Here is a 15,195-nt window from a genome sequence, read left to right on the forward strand (position 1 = left end):
GGAACAGCTGTACGCTAAGTTCTCGAAATGCGACTTCTGGCTTCGTGAAGTCCATTTCTTAGGCCATGTAGTGAACAGGGATGGGATCCATGTCGATCCATCCAAGGTAGATTCGATCAGAAACTGGCCTGCACCACGAACGCCAACGGAAATACGCCAATTCTTGGGTTTGGCAGGTTACTACAGACGGTTTATCAAGGATTTCTCGAAGATCGCGCAACCACTTACGCTACTGACACAGAAGGGTGTCACCTACCGTTGGGGCAACACGCAGGAAACTGCTTTTCAGTATCTAAAGGATAGGCTTTGCAGCGCACCTATTCTTTCATTGCCAGAGGGCACAGATGACTTCGTAGTATATTGTGACGCATCAATACAGGGTCTGGGTTGCGTATTGATGCAGCGGGAGAAAGTTATTGCCTACGCGTCTCGTCAATTAAAGGTTCATGAACGGAACTACACGACGCACGATTTAGAGCTGGGAGCTGTTGTTTTCGCGCTTAAGATATGGCGACACTACCTGTACGGTACCAGGTGCACGATTTACACCGATCACAGGAGTCTCGAGCATATCCTTAAGCAAAAGGATTTGAACATGCGTCAACGACGATGGGTTGAGTTACTTAACGATTACGAATGCGCTATCAAGTATCATCCAGGCAAAGCCAATGTTGTGGCTGATGCCCTCAGTCGGAAAGACACTCTACCACGGCGCGTGCGAGCGCTACAGCTTACGATTCAGTCTAGCCTTCCAGCACAGATACGAAATGCTCAGGTAGAAGCATTGAAACCCGAAAACGTCAAGGCTGAAGCCTTACGCGGCTCACGACAACGAATGGAACAGAAGGCAGACGGCGCCTACTACGTAACGGGGCGTATTTGGGTCCCACTTTATGGCGGTCTACGCGAACTTGTAATGGATGAAGCTCACAAGTCTCGCTATTCGGTACATCCAGGGTCGGATAAAATGTACCACGACATCAGCACTACTTATTGGTGGCCTAGCATGAAGGCCCACATCGCTACGTACGTTGGAAAATGTTTGACCTGTGCGAGAGTCAAGGTTGAATATCAGAAGCCAGCTGGTCTACTTCAGCAGCCTAAGATACCGCAATGGAAATGGGAAGAAATTTCCATGGATTTTGTTACAGGCTTACCTAGATCTCAGCGTGGGAATGATACAATATGGGTCATAGTTGATCGACTCACCAAGTCTGCACACTTCCTGCCGATTAAGGTAACGGACAAATTCTCCACTCTCGCAGACGTCTATCTTAAAGAAGTTGTTTCGAGGCACGGAGTGCCCACCTCTATTATTTCGGATCGCGATGCACGATTCACGTCAGAGCTATGGCAAGCAATGCATAAATCTTTCGGCTCACGATTAGACATGAGCACAGCATATCATCCTCAGACGGATGGGCAGTCTGAGCGAACGATCCAAACTCTTGAAGACATGCTTCGGGCATGCGTCATAGACTTCGGCAACGGCTGGGAAAAGCACCTCCCTTTGGTGGAGTTCTCGTATAATAACAGTTATCACACCAGCATCCAAGCTGCTCCATTCGAGGCATTGTACAGACGTAAATGCCGGTCACCTCTCTGTTGGGCAGAGGTGGGGGATAGTCAGATCACGGGTCCAGAGATTGTAGTGGACGCCACAGAAAAGATAGCACAGATACGACAACGCATGGCGGCAGCACGCGACCGTCAGAAAGCCTACGCGGACAAGCGTAGAAAGCCTTTGGAATTTCAGGTCGGGGACCGGGTTTTACTGAAAGTCTCACCCTGGAAGGGTGTGGTACGTTTTGGCAAACGGGGCAAACTGAATCCGCGGTACGTCGGACCATTCGAAATCATCGAAAAGATTGGCAAAGTAGCCTACAAGTTGAACCTACCAGCTGAACTCGGAGCAGTTCATAATGTCTTTCATATATCGAACTTAAAGAAGTGCCTATCAGATGAAAACCTCATCATTCCTTTTAAGGAACTCACTATCGACGAGCGGTTGCAGTTCGTCGAGGAACCAGTTGAAATCACGGACCGGGATGTGAAGGTCCTCAAAAACAAGAGAATCCCTCTTGTTCGAGTTCGTTGGAACTCCAAACGTGGCCCAGAGTACACCTGGGAACGCGAAGACAGGATGACAGAAAAGTACCCCCAGTTATTCGAAACCAATGCTACCACTACTGAGGCTGAAGCTACTACTTCGGAATTTCGTGACGAAATTCCAGATCAACGGGGGGAGGATGTGACACCCCAGGAAAACCAGTGAACAGTACAGTTTACCTAGCTTCCTCAGTGAGTGCATACCAAATTTCGGGACGAAATTTCCAATTAGTTGGGGATAATGTGACAACTCGAACTTTAGACTTACTGTGATGTAACACTACGTGCCTATGACACCTTGAGTTAATGAATGTTATGATGTTACGTACTTATGTGAACATATAATTATGTGACTACGTGTGTTATTATGTGCTATATGATTTAATGAGAATGCATATGTTATGTGAATCAAATGTTAACCCAACCGCATACAAGCCCATTCGGGCCACACACCCAACTCGAGACCACAAGGCGGCCCAAGTGAGGTTCCGGCCCACTCCTCTTATACGTATGCATACACAATTAGGGTTGCTAGTTTTCACAATTCTCCTTGCAACCAAGAACACACACACGCACAAACTCTCTCTCAACTCGGAACCAAGGGCTGCCGAAGTGATACACGCATCAAAGCTTGTTGAATCCGGATCCCTTCTCTCCATCTCGGTTAGTTGAGTTTATGATTTTCTGTTTTGTTGTGATGTCGTGTATGGTTTGATCAAATCGGTCCAAGTATATGTTAAACCGATTAGAGTTGCATGATATTAAACTAGGGCCGGTTAGATTGTTGGCCGATTAGATTATGTTGTTTATGCTTGGTCCTCGGATTGATTGTATGATGATAGAAATAATCAGGTTTTTGTATGAATGATAACCGGTTAGGTTGCATGCTAGTCCGATGATATGATTATGACTCGGTTCAGGTTTGTGTGCTAATCCGATTAATTGTTTTGATGCTGTTATGAACATACTAATGATGATTTTGAAGGTGTTATGAATATGATTGAATGATGAATAAACGTTGATTTGATCTGTTTCCGAAACTGCCTAAGTGTTAGCTTGAATCACGGGATGATTGTTGCATAAATTATGGAAACAAGTTACACATCCGGTTGCGACTTGGATTGCGAGTCGAAACCTCACAATCACGACTCGAGACCATAAGCAGCATGAACCGAAACCACGGTTGCGAGTCCCGTTGCGACTCGTAACCAGACCATGACGAGCCGAGACCAGCTGTTGCGACTCGTAACCAGCTGTTGCGACTCGTAACCCTCCGTTGCGACTCGAGATCGCCGGTTGCGACTCGAGACCACCTTTGCACGTACACTGTTTTGGGCTTTCATTGTTACGGGCCCAATCAATTGGGTCAAATAATTGGATTTGTGCGATTGACTGCCTATTGGACTTATGATTGTTATATGACTGCTTACCTGGTTGGGCCGACATGATATTTGGGCTGTTTGTATTTCGGGCTTAGACATTGGATCGCACATGAATGTTAATGCTATGCTCTTACCTGTTCACATGCATACGTGATTATTGCCATGATTATATGTGTATACATACGTGTAGCTTATACGTGCAATAGTTGAGTACGAACCTAACTTGCATAAGTAACCATGATAGGACGTGGTTGATCTCTTACTGTATACTTGAGCATTTTATTGTCTGCCGAGCAAACCCAGGTGAGTTCACACTCCTACTAAGGCATGGGATTCCCGGGTCGTGGGAATGGGATAAAGGTTACAATTGACTAAGAACGTACATATGCTTTTCCTAGACTATCATCTACCATGATCCTCGGATGTCAGGACGGTTCCGTAGGTTAGAATAACACCTACGTGGTCATATGCCAATCACTGCCTCGGATGTCAGGCACGCACGTAAAACCTACGTGTACGCATTACTTACTTCTATCCTCGGTACAAAGGATACGTACGTGAAACCCACGTACACCCCCGCGTCTCCTATCCTCGGTTGTGAAGGATATGTGCGTAAAACCTACGTACACCCCATACGCGCTACTGTTCTCGGAAGAAGAACAGGGATGATACGAGTAGTTGATACGAATAGTCTAGTGGTCACATAACATGGGAAGCCCCCACCTATACAACTTACTATCGGCCCAGTAGAGCCACCCGTTACTTACTGTTATGCACTTACTTACTGTGAACTCGCTCAACTAGTTTGTTGATCATTCTGTTACATGCCTTGCAGATCGTTAGGTACATGGAGCTTGCACAAAGAGGAGTCGGTCGTTGTGGACAAGGATCGTATTACTTTGTTGGACACTTATGACATTTCAGTATTTTTAACTTGGGTTTACAACAATGCTTCCGCTACTTAAACAATGCTTGGTTTTGAAACATCGATCATGTCATGATGAACTACTTTAATGACTTTTATTATTATTAAATGCTATGTTTGATATGATTGATGGCTTGATCCTGGTCATGTCACGCTCCCAAGCGGTGGTACTCCGCGTGTGGATTTTGGGGGTGTGACACATAATGCTCAAAAGTCAAGAAAACACTAACTTTCTGCATCTGGGCGTCTCACGCGACCCGCATGGGAGTTCCCATGCACTTTTACGCGGGTCGCCTGAGTTTAAGAAATCAGACGCGTAATTGAGGTGGCTCGCGGCCCGCCTCAACTTAAGCTTAAACTTCACGTGGGTCGCGAGAGGTTTGTTTTTCAGATTTTTAAAATCTTTTGTCATGATTACGAAATCCTGGTAATTAATAACGAAATCTTTCGTAATGATTTACCTGACCTTTCGGGTTTGAAGGGGTAACTTTGCGGTTTGGCCCTCGGTTATTTACCGATAGGGGCCTCGTGTTATTTACCCGCATTATTAAGTCCCCGGTTAGTTTATTAATTATTTGGAAAGCCTTAACTTTCACTGTTGACGCTTTTAACCCTTCTCATACGAATTTGAGTATAACTCTTTCGTTTTAAGACGGAACTTCGCGGAATTTATACAGTATATTCTAGTGAGCGTATAATACTGTTACGAAGCCTTGGGAATGTTAAAGGGTCACTCAGAGGTATAATTAAACATGTTGGCACAGTTAACCCCTGTAGCTCGTAATCTCTCACTTTCTTCCGCGTTTCGCTTCCGTACGATCTATGATTTATTCGTTTGAAGGTTCAAGCATTATTTAGGGTTACTATACAGTATATTTACCCTTGTTGACATTTATAACCCTCGAATTTATATACTTTCAAGGTTTGTCAAAATTAGTCCTTTATTTATTATCAATGCCACGTGTAAACAAATGACACGTGTTAGCACATTATTGGACACAAAAATTCGAGGTGTTACATAAAGCTAAGTAAATTTCTTCTGGATTTACTAGAATATAATGCATTATCAATAATGAGTTGGGTACCCGAAGATAATGTTATGTGTGCTCTGCCAGAGCCTTCGATAAGGTTACTGACACTAGATATAGTACCAATTAGTGACTCTGCTGGAGACAACTCAGAGAAAAATTTCATATCTTTGAGAATAGTGTTAGTACTACCGCTATCTACCAGACATTCATCACCAATAATAGCTCTACTGGAGCAAGTATACATATTTCTTCAGGAAGTAAAAATAAATAAAAGTTAATGCAAAGAAGTAAAATTAAACATTGCAAGAGGTGTGTAGGGGTGCATTTAAAAATGAGTCTATGTATACAATGTATGTTGTATGAGAACTTCAGGTCCTCTTTAGTTAGACCTACAGGTTCTAGGCTATTTTCGTATAATTGCAAACGAAAGAAAGAACTGGTGCATATACAAGTTGTTACGGTGCAATGTACTATTTGTTGTTGCATATGAAGGACTATGGATGTTAAAATCTTTTTGTGCAGTCATAGAATTAAGTATTAAGAATTTAACTTTGTGGAAAGCTTAAGTGTATGGTGTACCAAGAAATAGAATTGATATACTGTTCAAAAAAACATTTATAATACTACATATATGTGTGATACTTTCATATGTATGGATGTACGACATATAATAGTATATATCTCGGATACTTAACGAAATAATAAACAAAAGAGTTAATTACTATTTTCGTCCCTGTGGTTTGTCAACAATCACTATTTCAGTCCATTAGTTTAAAAATTGCGATTTCAGTCCCTGTGGTTTCACTTTCGTAACCATTTCAGTCCACCTCGTAACCATTTCAGTCCCTGTACTTACAGAATAAATGGATTGAAATGGTTACTAAAGTGAAACCACATGGACTGAAATGGTTACGAAAATAAAACCATAATGATTGAAATCGCAATTTTTAAACTAATGGACTGAAATAGTAATTTTTAACAAACCACATGGACGAAAACAGTAATTAACTCTTTACAAAAATATCATTATATATGCATTTGATTTGATGTTTAACAGTTGTTATGCAACATATCCTTGAAAGTATTGGGATAGAGTTTTGGTTGCTACTATTGGGCCAAAATATAAAAATACACGTGATCTGGGTATAACAACTGTTGTGGATCAAAATTTATTAATAAAGAAAATCAGTTCATATAAAAAGGGTAGAAAGGGGGGTTCGCTTTAGAACTGCATCGGAGAAAATCCGGCACCACCATACTCAATTAGCAGAAGGTATCGATTCTAATCAATTAAAATGCTTTAACACAAATCTGTAATTTATCGTATTGATAAAATAATTTGTTATAATCATAGAAGTATATATTGTTGTGTGAAACAATGTTTAAACCAATCTTTTAATTTTAAACATAGATTATATAAAATCTAAATAAATCCATTCACGTTTATTTCAATCATAAATTAACTATAATATGTTTACTTAAAAGAAGGATTATGTACTATTTTTTTCATTTAAGTTTCTCTCCCTTCTTTCTTTTTATCACATAAACAACATTCCAAACTGTTACTAATATCTTTTTTTTTCTTTTTGCAGCCAGCCGAAAAAATTTTCTCACTTAATGCTTTCTTTAGAGAAGGCTATGGGTAGCAAAGAATCAATGGCCGATGATGAATAGTATACTGACCAAACAAGATCTACAAACAAAATCTGAATGACTGAACCAGTTTAGTTGTGCGAATTATTGATTTTTACGCACAACCGCCACAACGGTTTTCAGATCCCAAGTACCCAAACCAAATTGTTCTGTTCTATGTATTCAACTAATAATACTTATGTAAAATTAAAGGTGTGCGAGGTTACCTGGATGGACGAAAGACGAAACAAAAGTTGAAATCGGACCTGTGCGGGATTGTGGTTGCTCCAATAAACCACACCGTCTTGCGTTTGGAATCAATGATAGTCGTTGGGTTGTAACGGCTTGCATTCGGAATTGTAAGAATACCGGTCTTAGCAAGGAAGTCACGGCTTTGACACATGAATCATGATTAAATTCGAAGATGGTGAAACGATAGATGCAAGAGTGTTTGGGTGAGCACTTCGTGCTGATAACGTGATAAAAACTAAAAACAAAATAGAGATAAACTGAATTATCATTCTTCATTCTATTCAACATTACATATAGATAAACATAACTATAAACCCTAAAGCCCATAAGTAATGGGTTGGGCCTAAAATGTCTGGTTTATAACAGTTTTCTAATATTTATAGTTGATTAACTGATTAATGTGTAATAACTCTCGGGTATCCATTATTCTACATGGTATCATACTCTGTGAGTTCTTATATTCTATTTTTCTCTCTATGTCCACTGCTACCACCACCAGATCATCATCCAGTGGCGGATCCAGTATCTTTTCTCAAGGTAGGCACAAAATGGACTGTCTATAATGGCTTGGTTGAAAGGGGTCAAGACGATTGTAGTAAAAATATTGATGAATTTATAAACATTAAGAAACAAAATAGAAATCAAACACCGGAAAACCCCAAGAATTTGATTTGTTGACCTGTTCGAGTGCTAGACTAACAACTTTTCGATCAGCGTTGGGGTTCGGTTTGGTTATGGATCGGACTAGCTGGAGATTTTTTTACTGTGAATTTGGATTATTTATACTTAGCTGAGTCTGTTATCTTAGGTATTGCTGATCAATATCTAGGGAACTACATTTCAATAGTTTTTTGTTGTCATACCTAGTTCTGCTTTGTGTCGTTATGATGTTATTATTTCGTAGTCTGTGCTTGTTTTTGTTGTTATTAGCATGCTTATGATGTTGCAATGTTATTTTGGTCACTTATCTATTTAAGTTGATGGTTATGGTTTTATGTTTACCGTTGGTAATTATATGCATTGTTTCTGTTGGTTATGTTGCTGCATTTTGTTCATTAGTTGAGTTTATGACATTTAGTTGCTTTTGTTGTTACAAATGTAACATAAGAAATAATTAACTAACATGGTAATGAATGTGCAATTAGATGGAAGCTTAAACTTGTGATAGATTTGCTTTTTATTGTCAGGTTGTGCCGATTCAAGACCCTGACGACTTGTAATTTCGATTTCGAACAATACACATGCAACTTGTGATTCCCATATTTCGATTCCAGACCTAGCGACTAGAGAAGAGCTATTTTGATTGCGGTTTTCAAGACCTCGAACCTTTGATTTGGAACAATGACTACTTGATTAGAATGGAATAGAACGATTTTAGTTTCTAGTTTAGATAAGATTAGGTAATGGGGGTTGTCAAGTGATTGTTAAAGGGCACCATTTTTTCGATCAAATTAACATTAACACGCTCAATCTGAGGGGGTGCCTCTTCATCCCCTTAGTCTAACGTTCTTCCACCATGTCGCCATCCCACCTTCCCTATCGTCCTCCTCGTGTGACAACTTTCTGTTCTTCCTCGTCTCATTTTTGTCCCCAATATGTATTGTACATTAGTACACACATGCACACACACACATATTAGGTTTTTTTGCTCTTGTTATTATCGTCAAGATGTCACACCATTGTTTCTACTATTGTGGTTTTAGCTCTTGTCTCCATAACACTATTGACGTGCCACTTCCAGTTGTCGTGTTGCACAGTCATAGCTCCCATTGTTGCATCTGTAGCTCTTGTCACTATAGCACTATTGTTGTCGCAACTATGGCATTAGAATTTAGATTCATCTTTGGCGCACAAAACTTTTTCTTACTCTATAATTTTTAGTGGGTTATTTATAGTTTTTTAACCCAGATTGCATTTTCTTTTTATACGAGCATATTCATTTTTTTCACTCCACGATATCCTCTTGCTCCAAGTATAAAGGAATGTTATATAAATTTTACTAGGTTAGTTCCCGTGTGTTACACGGGTTAAACAATTTAAACTATTTAATAAATATTTCTTGTAAATACAAACTAAAGAGGGAGACATTTATATACCAATTGACATAAATAAGTTAATACAAAGATGATGTATATTAGTATTATAAAATATATAATAAAATAAAATAAAGAATTTCAAATAATGTCATGTGACACCCTCTTCTTTAATCTTACAATTTTAATTTATATAGTATTTTATTTTAATATAATTTTTAATTACTAATACGTGTTTTATATTCATAAATCTATTGTTTTTCATCAATTGGTTGTTCGATAAATGAATATTTTTTTTGGTGCTAATATTTTTGTTATAATAATCTAAATATATTAGTAGTAGATTACGTTTGAAGTTGATAAGGTATTAACCATTTGAAGTTGATTATGTTTTTAAAGTGATTTTTCTACTTTGAAATTATAAACTTATCTTTACTATAAAATATGTATAATTTATAATCATTTGCTTTTATATGTTTTTTAAACGGATAAATAATAATAAAATTAAATTGATATGTGAAGGGACATCAGATTTCAGGATTATTATTATTATTATTATTATTATTATTATTATTATTATTATTATTATTATTATTATTATTATTATTTTGAATTTAGGATTAACTATGAAACTAAAAGGATTATATTTTAGGAGGGAAAATAGATTTCTAGATAATCTCATCGATTGCCATGTGTCTCAAATTGGTTTACTTTATTATATGTATAAATAAATTAGTTAGGGTTTATTGTAATTACCTTTACTGTAATTAGGATATATAATTTGATTAGGGTTTCTTTGTAATTATCCCCGTTATATTCTCGTGTATAATTAAATAGTTTTATATAATATCTAATGGGTTTCATTATTTTATCATAAAAATACAAGAAGCAAAATGATGGCATATCTAATCTAATCTAACTTATAATAAAAGGCTCTAAATAATACCACATGGCATTCTCTCCTTCAACCTCATAAATTTTATTTATATTTTTTAATAAATTTCTTTTAATATTAATATTAACTAATAATCAATATATAGATATCACTTATTTTTATCCTTATCTTTATCTAAAATTAATAAATAACTTCAATTTTACAATTTAGACCCTTTGTTTTTTTTTACTTTTAACCTAAAGTTTTTCATCTTTTGCAATTTAATCCTGACTCTTTTTTATTTTTAATTTTGGTCCACCATACTTTTCAACTTTTCCAAGTTTTTCGTTTCGTTCTAAATTTTGTGAGTTAAAGCACCTCAACGTGCGTGTGAGGTTCAACATTTTTTCATATATTTTTTTCCTGTTTGATTGCCCGTAACGTCACATTTATTTTTCTGTGTTAGACAAGTTCGTCCAACACGCAGGTCCTGGATGGACTTAGTTATTTTTTTCTATGTTTTATGTTTCGGTTTAATTTCTTAGCAGCGAGCGTGCGTGATTCAAAGATTTTACGTTTGTCTTTCACTCGGCGTTATTTATTTCCCATTTTTATTTAATTTATTTTTACAAGTTTTTCCGGTGTTGGTGGTCGCTGACAATGGTATAGTATTGTTACTACTTAACACAGTTTTATGACAACCGCTGCAACGCAGGGGCTTAATACTAGTTTCGTGATATAGATACATGTGTATATATCTATAGGGGGGAGGTTCCTTTAAGAAGAAAATTAAATTGAGAAGAAAAAGAACAAAGGATACAATTGCAAAATATTAAATAGTTTTTCTCTCATTTCATTTATTATTATCTTTGATTAATTAATTAAGTAATAAAGACTATCATCCTCCACAGTAGAAAAAAAATTTCTACACACAACACACAATAAAATATATCCTACACGTTTTAAAATTTATCCTACACATATTGAAATTTATTCTACACACCTCGTAATTTATCCTACACTTAAAATTATTTTTTTTCTTCTTTGAATTTTTTTTTTTTTTTTTTGAAAATAAGTTACAAATTTAATGTAGTTAGCTATTAAAAAGGAAGACTACCGATTAATGATTTATATATTTAAGTTTACAAATATACTCTTACACTAATATTAAATACAAAAATTAAATGAAGTAAAATGAAGCATTTTTATTGGTTGAATTTTCTTCTTTTTTATTCTTACAGATAATTTCTTCTCATTTGATCCTCCACTATATCTATAATATATTATAATACATATAAGGAGACAACAACTTAGTTTTACATAGTAAAACAACTTTTAAAATATATGGTATAAGGGGAAGGCTTATTTGAAAACAACAACTTAACTTTATCGTACACATTTTAAAATTTATCCTACATTTAATCCTACACATATCGAAGTTTATCATACACGCTATCTATACATATCGAAAATTGTCATTGACCGTAAATTATGTTGTTTTGAAATAATCTATTTTAGAAATTAGTTACAAGTTTAATTAGTTAGCTAATTTAACGGAATAAAATAAATTAATTGAAATTATAAATTTATCTATATATCTTTACAATAACATTAAATACACATATAAATAGAGAATTTCTATTGGCTTAAAACTCATTTTTTTATTCTTACAAAAAAATTCATTTGAACCCTCCGCTGTGATATAATACTTTAAAACATATTATTAACTTTTAAACCAACTACCCATGATTTTAAAAGTACATAATTTTTCATACGTTAATATTTAATAAAAAAACAAGCTACACCATTAAAACGAGGATTTATTTATTTAATTTGAGTGTGATATTATTATAGCTTCTTTTTAATTTAAAATAACATATTACGTGATTAAGAGTGCCTGTATTTTTAGGGTTATAAATGAGTCGAGACAGGGTGGGTTCGAGCTTGAGCTCCAAATTAAACGAGGTAGCTCGGCTCAGCTCAAGCTCAAGCTCAAGTTTGAAGTTAAACGAGCCTAAGAATGAGTCAACGAGTCGAGCCAAGCTCAGCTTGGTTACAAAAGAGCTGGCTCGGCTCAGGTCATTTCAAATCGAGTTTTTTTAGCTAGTTTTTTTTTTTCGAGCAAGCTTTGGGCCAAGCTACAAGTTAAGAGGTTTTCGAACAGTTCCCACCGCATCGTGCGAACACCCGTGTGATACTTCTAAAACATATTCAAGTGAATTAAGAAAATCAGATATATCATATACAATCAGAATCACACATCGAAAAAAGATACATATCACAGCCAACATATAATCTTGGTATACTAATCCTGTTATGAGTTAGTATTAAATTAAATTAAAATAATATAATAACATCAATTAGACCCCCCGTAACGGGGCGTTTTTTTTAAAAAAATTTGAAAAAAAACGCTGCATAACGCCGGATTCGCCATTACACGGGGCGTTTTCCGGCGTTTTTTTTGAAAAAAATTTGTTTTGGCGTGATTTTTAAAACGCTCGAGAATGTGGAACGGACGAATCAAACGGCTAGTTGCTAACGGCTAGTTTTTATTTTTTTTTTTTTTTATTTCCCCCTATATATATATATATATACCCTCAAACATTTTCAACTCAAATAATCACAAAAACTCTCTAAAAAATACAAGAATTTTATAAAAACTTGATGGATTCTCCTAGTTCTTCCTCCATGCTAAACTATTGCTATCACGAGTTTTTTGCGGATGGCGATGGTTCAACCGATGAGGAGGTTGAGCAAGAGGCGGTTACGGGTGCTTGTAAACTAGCGATGAGATATGCCGAGCATTGTCGTCGCCCACAAGCCAAAAAAGGTAAAAGAGGTTATATTGAACGAGACCGACGCGGGGCACACGATCGTTTGATGAAGGATTATTTTGACGAGGAGCCGACATATTCGAACGAAATGTTTAGACGTCGTTTCCGAATGAGTAAGCGGTTATTTCTACGTATAGTCCACGACTTGGAAGCCAACTACGATTTTTTTAAACAAAAAGCGGATGCGAGAGGGGAACTTGGATTTACCGGTATCCAAAAGTGTACCTCGGCGTTACGAATCCTTGCTTATGGAAACACTACCGACATCAATGACGAGTATCTAAAAATGGGGGAGAAAACAACGAGAGATAGCTTGGAGCATTTTTGTCGCGGTAAAATTCCTATACTTTACACTTTTATTTTTTTTGTCTATGTTTACAATTTCTTTAATTTTTTTTTGTGACTATTTTTTTTTTATAAAGGTATAATTGATGTGTACGGTGCGCGTTATCTTAGAACGCCTACATGGGAGGACCTTCAAAAGATCTACGAGGTACATAATGCCGAGCATGGTTTGCCTGGTATGATCGGGAGCATAGATTGCATGCATTGGCGTTGGGATAACTGCCCGACTGCATGGCGAGGCCAACACACACGTGGTGACCAAAAAGGACCCACTATTATTCTTCAGGCGGTTGCTTCACAGGACCTTTGGGTTTGGTCTGCTTACTTTGGCGTGGTCGGGTCATGCAATGATATCAACGTTTTTGAACAATCTCCGCTGTTAGAGGAGTGGATTTCTGGCAAAGCTCCTAAAGCGTCGTTTTACGCAAATGGAAACTATTACCCTCATGGATATTACTTGAGCGACGGAATATATCCTAGGTATTCGATTTTCGTGAAAACGTATAGTGATCCTTTTGATGAAAAAAGAGCATATTTTAAAAAGGTTCAAGAGTCTTCACGAAAAGACATTGAGAGATGCTTTGGGGTTCTTAAACAACGCTGGCATTATTTGAGAAATCCTTGTCGTGCATGGAGCAAGCAAAAAATGAGAGATGCTATGTACGCGTGTATAATCATGCACAACATGATTTTGGAAGACGAAGGAAAGGCAATATGCCAGAATTATGTGCCAGAAGCCGTTCAAGAAGAGCATCCGCAGGCGTCAATGGAAGAAAGAGTGAATAACGCGCGAGAGTTGCGTTACGAACCGTACCATTCCCAGTTAATGGTTGATTTACTACACCACGCATGGTCGGTTCGGTATGTTCCACCGGAGGGAGAGGAAGAAACGGAGGACGAGGGTGAAGAAAGCGAAGATGAAAACTAGTCTTTTTTTTTATATTCGGATTTTAATTTTTTTATTTGTAGTATTTTTTTTATTTAATCGGATTTTATGTTTTTTATTTCTAGTATTGTATTTTTTTTATTTAATAAAGTATTTAAAGTTTAAAAAAAATAATTGGGAAATGATTGCATGGGCATTATCTGAATAATGCCCCACTACACCATTTTATGGTATAATGCCCCTTGCTGACTGGGCTGCCACATGGCGCAAAACGCCCCATGGTGGGGGCATTATAATGTTACACCATTACGCATGGTCAGACCATGTGTAGTGGGGCATTATGGGGCATTATAGGGCAAAAAAACGCCCCCTTCTCCATTACATAGGGCATTATAGGGCATTATAGGACAAAGAAAAATGGGTTTGGCGTTTTAATGAAAACGCCTAAATGAATTGTGGAAGGTTTGAATGGGTTTGACTAGCCAATGAGAAAATAGTTTTTCTTTTTTTTTTTGTTTAATGATTGGTAGGGCATTATAGGGCATTATGCCCACTACACCACTTTTGTTATAATGCCCAAGTGTGACTAGGATGCCACATGTCATATAATGCCCCATGGTGGGGGCATTATAAATTGCTACCACTACACATGGTCTCATAAAACTATTTATCTGTATAATTTTATTACAGATTGTCTGATTTCGTCACTCGTTATAATAAAACTTTTAAAGCGAAAGTGATGGTGATCACATCATCACAACTACTCAATTATTTTGTGTTTTTTTATTCAAGTGTAAGTATGTAAGCTCCACTTTCACAATGAAAGCTCACTAATTACATAGAATTTACTTTGTAATCAACCAAATACTCTATAATGCAATACCCATTTTAT

The 15,195-nt window shown here is 36.8% G+C and overlaps 1 protein-coding gene across 1 annotated transcript; it reads left to right on the forward strand.

Annotated features, from left to right (window-relative positions):
• The first annotated feature begins 12,624 nt into the window (after window positions 1-12,624).
• Window positions 12,625-14,421, forward strand: LOC110894088 (protein ALP1-like). The gene is made up of 2 exons (XM_022141263.1): window positions 12,625-13,404; window positions 13,495-14,421. The coding sequence occupies exons 1-2, from the start codon at window positions 12,903-12,905 to the stop codon at window positions 14,343-14,345; spliced, it is 1,353 nt and encodes a 450-aa protein (XP_021996955.1). The 5' UTR covers window positions 12,625-12,902; the 3' UTR covers window positions 14,346-14,421.
• The last annotated feature ends 774 nt before the right edge of the window (window positions 14,422-15,195 follow it).

Source organism: Helianthus annuus, chromosome 12, assembly GCF_002127325.2.
Source record: "Helianthus annuus cultivar XRQ/B chromosome 12, HanXRQr2.0-SUNRISE, whole genome shotgun sequence".
NCBI classification, from domain to species: domain Eukaryota; kingdom Viridiplantae; phylum Streptophyta; class Magnoliopsida; order Asterales; family Asteraceae; genus Helianthus; species Helianthus annuus.